This window comes from Mandrillus leucophaeus, unplaced genomic scaffold (genome assembly GCF_000951045.1).
Source record: "Mandrillus leucophaeus isolate KB7577 unplaced genomic scaffold, Mleu.le_1.0 Scaffold1080, whole genome shotgun sequence".
NCBI lineage: Eukaryota > Metazoa > Chordata > Mammalia > Primates > Cercopithecidae > Mandrillus > Mandrillus leucophaeus.
The window spans coordinates 437215-450288 of NW_012098988.1; the positions used below are offsets into that span (position 1 = coordinate 437215).

General features: G+C 43.7%; 1 protein-coding gene across 4 annotated transcripts in view; it reads right to left on the minus strand.

The window, feature by feature from the left end:
• MINA (MYC induced nuclear antigen) overlaps nucleotides 1-7188 on the minus strand; it is a 30560-nt gene extending 23372 nt beyond the window's left edge. For 2 of the 4 annotated variants that reach the window (XM_011986837.1, XM_011986819.1), the window contains exons 1-2: nucleotides 6645-7188; nucleotides 1894-2364 (exon numbers count right to left, since the gene is read on the minus strand). In XM_011986837.1, the coding sequence (XP_011842227.1) occupies nucleotides 1894-2325 (432 nt within the window). In that variant the 5' untranslated portion in view covers nucleotides 2326-2364; nucleotides 6645-7188. The remainder of the gene's footprint in view (nucleotides 1-1893; nucleotides 2365-6644) is intronic. The other 2 variants (XM_011986827.1, XM_011986812.1) reach the window with 1 other exon arrangement.
• Nucleotides 7189-13074: the final 5886 nt, after the last annotated feature.

Here is a 13074-nt window from a genome sequence, read left to right on the forward strand (position 1 = left end):
AGGTGGGTGGATCACGTGAGGGCAGAAGTTCAAGACCAGCCTGGCCAACATGGTGAAACCCTGTCTCTACTAAAAACACAAAAATTAGCCGGGCATGGTGGTGTGTGCCTGTAATCCCAGCTACTAGGTGGGCTGAGGCAGAAGGATCACTTGAACCTGGGAGGCGGAGCTTGCAGTGAGCTGAGATCATGCCACTGCACTCCAGCCTGGACAACAGAGCGAGACTCAGCCTGGGAAAAAAAAAAAAAAAAAAAAGGCACATCCTAGTCTGGCCTGAGGGCTGAATTTGGGCTGAGAAAGCTCATCCTTCCTGCCTTAAGAAACTCAGCCAGAGCCTAGTCAACAAGGCAAAAGAAACAGGTTGTGGGACACTGGAATCCCAGACGAGGACTGTGCACGGCTTTAGTGGATGAGCAGAGAAAAGTCCTGCGGGGAGATGATTCTAAAGTAGAGAAATGACAGCCACAGTGGATACCACACATATGCCAAACATCACCTCTCTGCTGGTCTATGACCAAAGTACACGCAATCAAATTCACTGAATTCATTTATGTTTATACAGTTTTCAGGTTTCTAAACACCACTCTTACAAGCGCTACTTCTAGTCAAGGACTAGCTCAGCAAGAAGCATTTTATTGATGGTGTCCATATTTTCTGAATTCAAATCATAACTTGGTCTGACAAATGATTTGTACATTCTTTTTGAGTGCCTAGGCCACAAGGTTAGCATTTCAGGGCCATTTCAACTTCGTATGATTGCTTGAGATGGAATAGCTGGAATCAGGACTTGTCTTGAATCTAAGAGTGCTCATACTTCATACAGAGTATGAATAGGTTCAAGATCTTTTAGACAAGAAAGAAAGAGAGGGGTATTCACCAGATGAAGGCCAGTGGGATGTAACAAGCCACCTCAAGTTAAATCACTGGAAACACTATTGGTAACTGACAACAGAGCCTCAGAAACCATCAATAAAGCCAGAATTCATTCCTCTCAATATGGAACCTCACAAACCCCACTCTTTCTCTTCCCATGTTGCCATTTTGACTTAACGGAGGGTCACAGAAGGGGGTTTCTGAATGGGGATAAAAGTTTATCTAAAATCCAGACCAGCCCCTCACCTGTTCTGGGCCATCTGTCATGAGATGAGATACAGATCTCAAACCTTGAGGAAAACAAATTAGCTCATACTAAATCTGCATTTTATAAATGTAGAAACCGAGCATAGAGGAGGCAAATTATTTCCCAAACGTCAATCCCTGATATAGAAAAAAAGTTAAAAATTTGCCAGTCCTCTGCATTTGCAAAGCAAAGATTTCCTCCATCTATGAAGCCTTACCAGGAGCAGTTCCAGGACCCTGTACCTCAATGTCACCCATTCGGGTGTCATTAAGGGTGAAGTCTCTTTATCGAACTTGCATCTAGCATGTGATCTGGTCATAGCTCTGAAGCCTCTATTTAGACGCAGGCAGTAAAGGGAGGCAACTTCGGGAAAAAATGATCACCTTGATGCTATCATGCCTTAAATTACGGTGATGTGACAAACCAAATAGAAATGTCTATCATACAGAAAAACATAAACTGGCTCACAGAACATACTCCTGCAGTTGTACTGCCACTTTAATGACTTTATAAACTTGCAGTATAGTTTTTGCAGCTCGATGATACCCAACAATGTCTACCCTGAGTTGCTGAAGTTTCTAACAGTTTAGCCAAAACATAACACATAATCTTAACCCTAGTTAGAATGCATTTAGACCAAAGAGGTGCTACCCCTTCTCAAACTGGCAGGAAGCTAACCATCATCAAACTATGTATTCACCCTTGAGCTGGTATGTGGCCAAATGTTAGTACTTTAAAATGTATGAGGATTCTGCAATGGGGAAACTGGTTACCTTAAATCTCTGAGGTTGGTGAAACTGAATCGTTGCCCTTTTCTGATCAAAATCTTTTCTCAGCTGAAGAAAGTGTGCTTTGCCATCTCTATTTAAAACCTTCTTCTTCCCATTGACACACCGGCAGACATTCACGTCTCTTCCATAGTACATTCCCCGGCTGCAGAGACTCTTCAGATCTGTTAGCTTGAACAGGGACCGATAGTATGTGGCCAGTGCGGGGTCATCTCTCCGAATGAGAAGGGGCTTCTGCTCCCAGAATTCCTTGAAAAAAGTCTCTGTCTTGATGGGCGAGATTAAACTTTCAAAGAGACTACTGGGACTGTCAAAGTTTAAAGCTGAAGGCCCCCCAGCTGCTTCTACCTTCATCTGCTTACAGGGAACCGGCCCCTCTTCCTTCCCACTCCCTGCAGGCTTAGCTTTCTTTGGCATCGTTCTGTCTTCAAGACAAAGCAATAAAGAAATGCAAACCTACCAAAAGAACAAAACACACATGGTTAGGTGCCAGGATTGGTGTCAGTGGATCGCACACACGCAACTGAATGACCATTACACCTTCATGAGAACTCTCATAGGTCAAAGCTACTTCCCCCAGGAGAGGAGACAGCCTTAAGCCAATGTCGTTTCTTCTAAGATATGATTCAGCCTCAACCACCACTCAGATGACATACTCATCTAAAGAAGAACGTGTTTTTCTTTTACACAAGCACTATGTCATGGTATTATTTATTAGGCAGTATAATTAGCCCAAATAAACCTATTCAACTGTCTCAGCAGTTCCTACTCATAGGTTCAGCCTGTGGTCCTTGACACAGCAAAGTCAAATATCTTGGATTTGGCTCCCATCAGCATCAGGGCCCACATCTAATTAGATGTGCTCTGAGTTACAAACATTCGACTAGAGAACAATTAACAGCCGCCCACTTCCAGGTGCTCCTCACCGCAGCACCACCCCAACTGTTGCGCAGGTCAATCAATGCACCCTGGACCCACAGTGTCTCCTGGTCAGGAGCAGGCCACTGCCTTCTCCTGTCTCCACTAACCACCTGAACCTCCTCATTCCAACTCTGAGCCTATTCCTGAAAACTGCCACTTTTATCAAAAACTCCCCTTCGTTTAAAGAAACAAATAAAGCCCCTAAAGGCTGAAAAGTGAAGGTTAAAAGTAGTTACATCTAAAGTCTTGAAAAAACTATAACTTTTTAACTGAAGATATTAAATAATACCAATATCATTGACCCCTAACACAGCACTTCTCCAACTTTAATGTGCACACAGATCACCTGAGCATCTCAATAAAATGCAGGAGATGATTCACTAGCTCCAAGGTGGAGCCTGAGATTCTACATTTCCAACAGGCTCCCAGGTGATGCTTCTGCTGCTGACACTGCTGAGTAGCAGAAGCCACTCAGCCAAGCCTTGCAAAGCTCCTTCAGAACTGCCTCCAAACCACAACTATTGATACTTAAAGGCTAGGTCTCCCTCATCTGTTTCCAAGAACTGTAATTCAAATTATTTAAATTTCCTGAGACTGCAAAATTCTATCTTAAAGTCCTTTCCCCCTGGGAAGAGACTCCATTGCTTTCAGCAGATTCTTAAAGGAGTCCCTATCTCCCGACAAGGTTAAGAATCACTGTGCTTATAAAAACCAAAATATCTCAAAGACTTGTTATTTATACATGGTAGAGTTTCCTACTTTGGTGAGTTATCAGAATTGCAAGAATACCGTTCTCTGCTCTTTTGTCATTAGAACTAAGCAGTATTTCAGCTACACTGTAGACTAAGTGGAATTAATGTTATGGCCTGGGAAGTAAGCATCCTGGAACGATGTGTTGCATACTGTGTGATGTGTTGCGACTTATGAAAGAACCTTTAGAATGAAACCCAGATGTAAACTGAACAGATTAAGAAAGGAAATGTCAAAATATAAAACCCTCTAAACAGCTCAGTTCCTTCAAAAGGCCAAGTGCTTTTGATAAGGAAACGCAGGACATGGTGGAAAACGAATACAAATGGATACTAAAATCCTACAGGAGAGGGGTAAAGCTTTAAGCTTAGGGAAAAAAAATAAACTTTAGTGTTTAGGATATGTGGTCAGTAAGACACATTTTCTGAAAATGTTTCCTTTAAGTGAAACAGACCAGCTTGAATTCTCAAGGAAAGAACTAAGGCTTCGGGAAGGCACAGCATAGCTAGTACATGGAACTCTCAAGTGATGTAGAAATACAAAGAGATACAAAAATGGATTCGGCAAGGGGTACTGCTTATGCAGAAGAAGTTCCATAACAGGCCTGACTGCTATCCTTTGAAACTGCAGCTTGTGGCCGACGTCTGAGAACTTAAGATTTTGGGAGAGTTTCCACCACCATTAACTGATAGGAGTGGCTCACCATGCCTAAAACGTTCAATCCTTACGGTTTATGCCAACACCTGCTTTCCTCTAGGAGTCTGGAAATGTTGGTATGTGCCAGGCAGGGGTGGCCTAAGTGACCAGCCCCCAGTAAAGGCCCTGGGCACTGCGTCTCTAACAAGCTTCCCTGGTTGGCAACATTTCACAAGTGTTGACACAACTAGCTGCTGCAGCAACTGAGCGCAGCCGGTGTGGCCGCTCGAAGACCTTTGGAGTCTTGCACTTGGTCTCCCCAGAACTTCACCCATGTGCCTCTTCCCTTTGCTGACTGTGCTTGGCATCCTTTCCCTGTAATAAATCAGCCAAGTCCTCCTAGCAAATTGCTGAACTAAGGATGGTCTTGGGGACCACACACATTGCTCACGTTTAATTTTTAAAAACCTAGATGGGTTTATTAGGTTTGTATTACTAAAGGCACCCTATACAGTAATTTTATATTCAGCCACACATCTCTTATCGCTCACAATTGTTCCGTTTAAAATTTAAGGGGAGAGAGCAGCAGGAAGATGCAAACGAAAAGCTTGTTTTCTTTAAGCATAATATATGAATACAGTATAAGCACATTCACCAGAAAGTGTGGCTAAACAAGAATGCAAAACACTTATGCCGAAAAAAATCACTTAAAAGAATCTTTCCCATCTACAATCACTAACAAAATATACCCCAATACTGTGTAACAAATGCTCTCCTTAGAATATAAATTTCACTACCCATACTGCAAAAAGTTACATCATTTGTTTCTCTATGTTCATATTGAAATGATTTAAGGCTCAGTTAATTGGAGCCTAAGCTTAGAGGTTTCTGGGCAAATAAACTATTTCTCTGATTCTCACACTACTCATACTGTAAGACAACCGTTCCTTTTAACAGCTTTCTAGAGCAGAGGGGAGAATAGATGAAGCATCCTACCACATTAAACATATGAAAGTCTCAAGGTACATATCACAATTTCGGAAACAGCAAAAAGTAAAACACATTATCTTAGAATCCAATACTATAGTAATTAAAGAAGACAATGCTTTGTCTAGAATAGTACAGCCAACACAATCTTGCCCATAAGCCTCAGAGACCACCCCAATAGGAGTAAATATTTCTATAAAATCACAGAAACGTTTTTGAAAAGCAATTGTTTTCCATTTGAGTTGACTATAAGCATTAAATGTAAAAAGACTAAAAGATTTACGGTTCATACTTTGGTGACTACCCCACAGATAAACCCTATAAGAAAATCAATGTTGACAACCATACTCTAGGTAACAGATAGAGAGCCACTATATTTTAAAGGTACCCTAAACTCCTTTCCCATAATATTTGAGGACATGAAGACGTGAGGAAGCTCTTGAAGGAAAGGATTTGTATATCCCCAGAAACAAGCAAGGTGTGGTACATAGGAGGTCCTCAAGAAATGTTTGCTGAATTTTTCACGTTTTCATCTTTCGTCTGTATACAATTTTGGAGACAAATCACAAAGGCCTTACACAAAACAGTTACGGAAAAAACAGATGGTTTGTGCAGAGGGGATTATTTTTCTGATGGCAGCTGTCACTTCAGGATTCAACAGTATCGTAAAAGCTAAAAGGCACTTTAGACATCAGTAGTTACTACTAAAGCGGGGGAGGGAAGTATGAGTTTCCACATCCCCTGGGCACTGTTTTACCGAATATAGTTCAGAGTTACCAGCAAGGTTGTTAGCATGCAAATTTCTGGGTACCTTATCAAGCCCACTGGATTGCCACTTCTGACGGCTGCGGCCCAGAAATCTGCATCAACATAATAGGCTCTCTAGATGAATTTTCGGTCCACTAATGGAGGACAACAGTCAAACGCAGCTCAGTGAAACACACACGGCTGTCAGAAATTATATATTGTTTGTAACAAGGTTGCCCAGACCTAAAACATTTCTTTTTGGCTCAGAGACATGTTAATCAATCCAGAGGGAAAACTGGTTCTCCTATTGACCTAAAGGGGTGATCAGTAGCTATTTTTTAGTTTGATTTTAGAGAGGAAACGGACTATACCTCAATGTATTTTGGTGACCTTGATGTTACAAAGCTTGATGTCCTGGAGGCAAAAACCAGCACCAGCAGAAGAAGCTGGGTCAATCAGGTTCCTCCGCTCAAAGATGAGTCTAGTGATATGAAACCCGAGACACCAGATTTACAGCTAACGAGTGGTAAAATCAGATCCTCTTCCTCCCAGTCTATCCTTCCTGAAAACAGTGAATAACCTGGTCTCAGTAACCTGTTGGACAACCCAGCTGTCGGCCAATCGCTGTGGAATTATTTGCTGGTAAATGAATTGGAAGCCTATGATGTAATGCAGCTGCCTTTCTCCCCACACACCTGAACTTCAGGTTTCCCAGCTGTAGAGCGTGTCTCTTAGGCCCGACCTGACGCCTGGCGGCGCAGCCCACGTGGAGGCCGCGCTCGCACAGGCAGTTCGGCCACCAGCGGGCGGAAGCCGGCACCACCCTCCTTGCCAAACCTCCAAACTTTCTGCGCGCTCCTAACCCGGGTCGCGACCATTAGCAGGGCACTTGTGCGACTCTCTGTGCCCAAGGCTTCCGCGACCATACCCCTAGATCCGGGCTGCACCCACCCTGCCCCGGTCTCCGGGGAGGTGGGGCGCCTGAGCGCGCGTCCCAGGTACGACAACCATAAAGCCTGCCACCGAGGCTTCCCGCCGACCGGCAGGTCTCCCACACCCGCACCCGGGCCCAGGTGCCTAAAGCAGCAGCGCGCGCCCCGCGGGATCCGGCACGACCAGGCGTGCCCCGGCGCTGGGCTGCCAGCGAGAGCGCCCCACTCACCCGGCACGGCCTGTTGCGCGCGGCCGCGAGCCCACTGCGCGACGGCGCGGCGGCTGGAGGCGGGGCGGCGTGGGCACGCTCCGGGCGGTGCTCCAGCCCCCGCCCCGCCACGCCGGCCAGCCAGTGGTGGGAGCCCCGGGGCCTGGCTACCCCGCGGTGTTCCGTGTTCACGCCCGGGCGTTTCTTTAGTCCATAAGGAAGGAGATAAATGATAAATGGACTTTTTTTTTTACTTTTTTTTTTTTTTTTTTTTTTGGTATGTGAGACAAGGTCTCACTCTCCCCAGGCTAGAGTGCAGTAGTGCGCTCTTGACTCACTGCAACCTCCACCTCCCGGGCTCAGGCGATCCTCCTGCCTCGGCCTCCCAAAGTGCTGCATTATAGGTGTGAGCCACCCACCCGACTCTCTTTTTTTTCTTTTAACTTGGGGCGGGAGGGGGGGATTTGGGGGAGCGTTTTGCTGCAACCCCGCTCCTTTTATGAATAGAGAAACAGGCCTGAAGAGGGAATACCAGCTGTGCAAGTTTAGGGAGTTGGTGGTTCGGATTCTCCCATGGCTTTCTTATGGGCTACACAATGCTGATTTGTACAAGCCGAGTGTCATTTATATCATCTCGCTCCGGGAGAGAGAATCAATCCTGGTTTTAAAAGATAGTGGAAATTCTTTGCGACTATGGCTATAGAAACAAAGAAGAATTGCAGTTATTTGAGTCCTTTCGGCCTAACACTCCCTGCTTTGGAACATTTGGGTCCGGTCGGGAGGCACAAATGAGTGGGCAGGGAAATGAGTGGCGGGCCTGTGCCTTTCTTTGCTCTGTAGACAGCCAGAGGACCCAGAGGAAGTCGATATTTCATTCTGTCAAGGTAACTGAGACCAGTGGCTGCTTCTAATGGTCAAGTGGCACATGAGCAGATGGGAACAAAGTACACCCTTGTCTAACATTTGTCTAAAACTAACAATAATAGCAAGTCTTGAATTGAGTTCTTCCTGGCTGTAAGGCACCACGCTGGGTGTTTCAAATACTCCTCACTTCATCCTCACCACAACCTTGCAATTACCTCCATTTTACAGTTGAGGAAACTGAGTCAGGAGAGGTTAACTAACTTGCACAAGGTCACACAGCTAGGAAGATGCAGAAACAAGATTACAGCCAAATCAGTCAGTCAACTGCTGGTCTTTTTCACGTTTTACTAACACTTGTGTAACTAGTAAGTTTCCTGGCAGGTTCCAGTTGGAAAAACTCAAGGGTAACGTCAAATTTAGCCCTTACAGGAAAAAAAAAATAGCCAACAACAAAAATCACTAGTTGATATGATATTGGTACTGTCCTTTGCTCTTTATTTTGACTGCAGAGTATCTACTCAAGATAATATAGAATAATATTGCTGTTCCTGGGATTCAGAGAAAGGTAAATTCTCATACGTCCACCAGTCGGAAAAACAGTACTGTTGTAGAAAAAAGTTACAATGTCAACATAAAATACCATTTTCTCAGCATATAAAATGGCCCTAGGATGTCTAACAGAACAAAAGTACATATTGAAGTCAACTCTGTGGGGGGAAATCATACATCTTGTGTAGGAGTTCCTCTAAGGCAAAATTAGTCTATCAGTATGTTCTCTCTGTTTTTTTTTTTCATTATAATTCCGATTTCTTAGCATAGTAAGCAAAAGTCATGATAGTTCCATCTTCAGACCTAAACAGTGCTTATTATGCCTGTGAAGAAAAGGAGGAGGGGCCGGGTGTGGTGGCTCACACCTGTAATCCCAGCACTTTGGGAGGCTAGGTGGGTGGATCACCTGAGGTCAGGAGTTCAAGACCACCCTGGCCAACATGGTGAAAACCTGTCTCTAACATAAATACAAAAAAATTATCCAGGCGTGGTGGTGCCTGCCTGTAATCCCAGCTACTCAGGAGGCTGAGGCAGGAGAATTGCTTGAACCAGGGAGGTGGGGGTTGCAGTGAGCTGAGATTGCGCCACTGCACTCCAGCCTGGGCAACAAGAGCAAAACTCTGTTTCGGAAAAGAAAAAGAGAAAGAAACTTAGTTTGTGCTTGGGCGACAAGAGCAAAATTCTGTCAGAAGGAAGGAAGGGAGGGAGGAAGAGGGGGGAGGGAGGAAGAGGGGGGAGGGAGGAAGAGGGGGGAGGGAGGGAGGGAGGGAGGTGAGGAAGTAAGGGTGCGGTGGGATGGGAGTGGAGAATGGTCTGCAACCTTGCCTGGGAGGCTTCTAGAATATGTGGCCTTCCTAAATGTATTGTTTCTGGGTTTGTTTGTTTGTTTGTTTTGGAAAAGTTCTTCCGGAGAAGAAGATGCAGACTGCTATCCAGTTCCTACCAGAGGTTCATTTAAGTCAGTTATTTTGTTTCTGTAATTAATTTTCTCATGAAAACAATGCTGTAGATGGCAGCTCTCAAGATCAGCCGGGAAAAGACTTTAGAAGCCTCCAGATGTCTGAATCAATGGACTAGCGCTCCTCCTCTGGATCTGGGGAACAAGATGCCAAGGAGACAGGAGAAAGGAGAGAATTCCCTTCATGTCTTGGTCATAAATCCAGAAACAGACTTGTCCATGAGCCTTATAAAATAAGTTACATTTCGGAAGAGGTGCTTGATGCTCACACCCTCTGGGTTGCTTTGTTAAAAGACTCTTTTAGAGCCAAGTTTGTCTTCCGCCTCTGTGGTCTCTTAGGCTCTTCTTCCTGTAGAGCTTTTGGTTTTTAGCCACCTCACTGTGGCTCTGCACCTGTCCAGCCTGGGCATCAGGCTGCCAAAGTTCCTCCCTGTCCTACTCCCACCTCCAGTCACAATGATGCTGGGTGCAAAAAAAAATCTAAAAATGGTAGTGTGTAAATGTACTTTTTATGGTTATTAGATCTAACTCTGGAGGGGCCAGGTATATGAATTTGGAAAACTCTTTTTGCTAATATTCACTTTCCTCATTTATAAAGTAAGATTGCACCAGATGTACTGTGATATCCCTACTGGCACTCAAATTCCATAAGCTTACGGGTCCGTGCTCAAATTTTCAAAAGGCATTAGAAGAAAAATCAGTCTGATTGGAATTACCTTCAGTCTATAAACACTGAAGAACTTATAAAATGATTAATATTTGTATGTTTGTTTAAAGCTTTATTTTATAATGCTACTGTGTCGTAAAGCTCCAGGCAACACACATTGCTTTAAACTATGTGAGTACTGCCCCCTATGTGTTTGTATTCACTTTGGTCCAGAAAATATCTAAACCACGTCTTTCTTCTATATGACTTTAATATTTATACCACTATATTGGCCTAGCTTTTTAATATAAGGAAACAGACACATCAAAATTAAATAACTTGCTCAAAATTACATTTGATAATCCATGTTTTTCATTTGGGCTGCTATAAGAAAATACCCAAGACTGGGTGGCTTATAAGCAACAAAAATGGACTTCTCACAGTTTCGGAGGCTTGTTCTCTAGTTCATAGAGGACCCCTTCTAGCTGCATCCTCACATGGTGGAAGTGGCAAGGCACTTCTGTGGGTCCTCTTTATAATCCCATTTATAAGGCTTTACCCTCGTGACCTAATCTCCTCCCAAAGGACCCACCTTCTGATCACATTGGTGATTCTGTTTCAGTGTATGAATCTAGGGTGGGGACAAATATTCAGACCATAGCACCCATACTGCCTATCGAGTAATATTCTTTGAACTTCTGTTTATGTTTCTCCAAAAGTGGTTAATTTCACCTAACTCAGAAAGATGCTGTGAGCTTCGGGTGAGACGGAGTAAGTAAAAAGAGTTTTAAAACTGTAAAATGCTATTCAGCATGAGAGGCATTACTGTTACATCCCATATGACATCTTGAACATGATTCCATAGAATGAATTAAATGCAGTTGGGCCTTTTATACATGCATACTTCACTTAATTTACACAACTCATCAAGCAGGGTACCTTCAAATTGATGTCATATCACCATGGGATAATCTTGGTGTCTTAGTGCCTTCAGAAAAGTCAAATTTGTTTGAGAATGACCCAGGCCGAGGTCTTTCAAGACTATACAGTTACGATACAGCTCATAGAACTCAACATATTCAACTTGATAACAAGCATACCATCACCGTTTGGGATTATACTTTGCATATTTATATAACTATGGTTTAAACTCGTTGGGAGCAAGAAATGTGCTGCTTTAATTCTGAGAACTGCAACAGAGTTCTTCAGAGTAGTTACTCAGTGTTTACAAAATTCAATTGGGTAAGTATTCCTACTTTCTTTTCTTGCTTAGAGTCCAATTTCTTTTACAGCCTGTGCCTACAGGAAAGTTGGTGTTAGGCTGCATGACTTTTCTTAAATGATTCTGCAGACCTCCTTTCTCCAACAACCCAGCACTTGCAGGTGAAAATATGCCTCAGGATTTTCCAATGACTTTTCCTTACAGAGATGTTTTCTTACTTAACATGTTACCATAAATCTTGAAACTGACTTGCCCATGATTCTTATAAAAATATATACTCCTGCAGAGGTGCTTTCTGCTCATACTCTTTGGGTTGCTTTGTTAAAAGGTAAACAAGCTCCTATTGAAAATGTTTCCCACAAGACTGACAGAATGTATATATGGGTGAGGAGCCCCCAGCGTTATGATGCCACATTAGTTTACTTATTTTCCTTTAAAATATCACAATGACCTAAAAGTGACCAGCTAAGGTGGTACTAGTCAGGTACTGATGGGTCTGTGAATGAAGTTTTTTAAAAACTTTCAAGGAAGAGAAAAATATACCTCATATAAACTGTTTCCGAATATAGAAAAGGAAAATAACTGAAAAAGAAAATTACAGACAAATGTTACTTATAAACCTAGAGGCATATAACCTCTGTGGGATTTTCACTTGAAATTTCAGTCGAATCCCCCAAACTGGAGACAATATTCTTATTTTTTATTTGTTCAACACTTGCCACTTTCCATTTTCCAGGCCCCTTTTAAAAACTGAGCACATAAACTATTAATACACACGACAATCTAAAAGGAAGATACTATAACTCTCCAAGTTTTACATGTGAGGAAACTGAGGCACCAGGAAACTAAGTTATTAGGCAAAGGTCACAGAGAAATAGGAGATAGAACCAAGATCTCAACGGATGCCACCCGGCTTTAGAGCAGGGTTTCTTAGCCTTGGTAATATTGACATTTCGGTCTGTAATTCTTTGTGTGGGAGGCTGTCCCATGCATTGCAGGATGTTTCACAGCATCCCTGGTCTCTACCCACCAAGTGCTGGTTGTTCTTCCACCCCTAGTTGAAACACCCTAAATTTATCTAGACATTGCTGAATTTCTCCTGGGGGGTCCCTTCTACCCCAGCTTCTAATCTCACACCATACTGCAGTTAAACCGCACATTTAAATATATTCTCAAGAGGAGATGCTAGACATTGCCCTGTAGGGCTTACTGAAAAGGCCCAAGACGGTCCTGTGACCATCACTCACATTCAGGCTATATAAAGAGAAGGAAAGTTCGGGGAAATTTGTGGAAGTAGGGAGTTTGGGGAATCGTAGATTTTCAGCCCAGCTGAAATTTCTGTAGCATGTCCCTTCCTCCCCCAAGCCAAGTGACAGGGACTCCAGAGCCCAGGCAGGGAGGCTTGGATTCTCTGCAGGAGGGTGTCTGACTCGATGCTTGCTGAGCTGTAGGATCTGCTGGTCTGCTTTGGGGTTGCTGTCAGAGAAGAGCCTATTGGGGCTGGAAAGTTCTTGCACCCCGGAGATATGGCCCTGGGAATGTGAAGGCTGCTTCTCACCTGGCATATTCTGAAGAAGGAGTTGGCTGGTGACCTCATCATAGCACTCTGAGGCAAAAAGGCAGTGTGGGGGCAGCCTGCTCTCACACAGATTGTTACATCAAGGACCGTTGAACATCTTCTGGGCTGAGTGGTTGCTGTGGAAAGTAGTTAGGCTTGGACCACCTGGAAGGTGACAAAGAGAGTG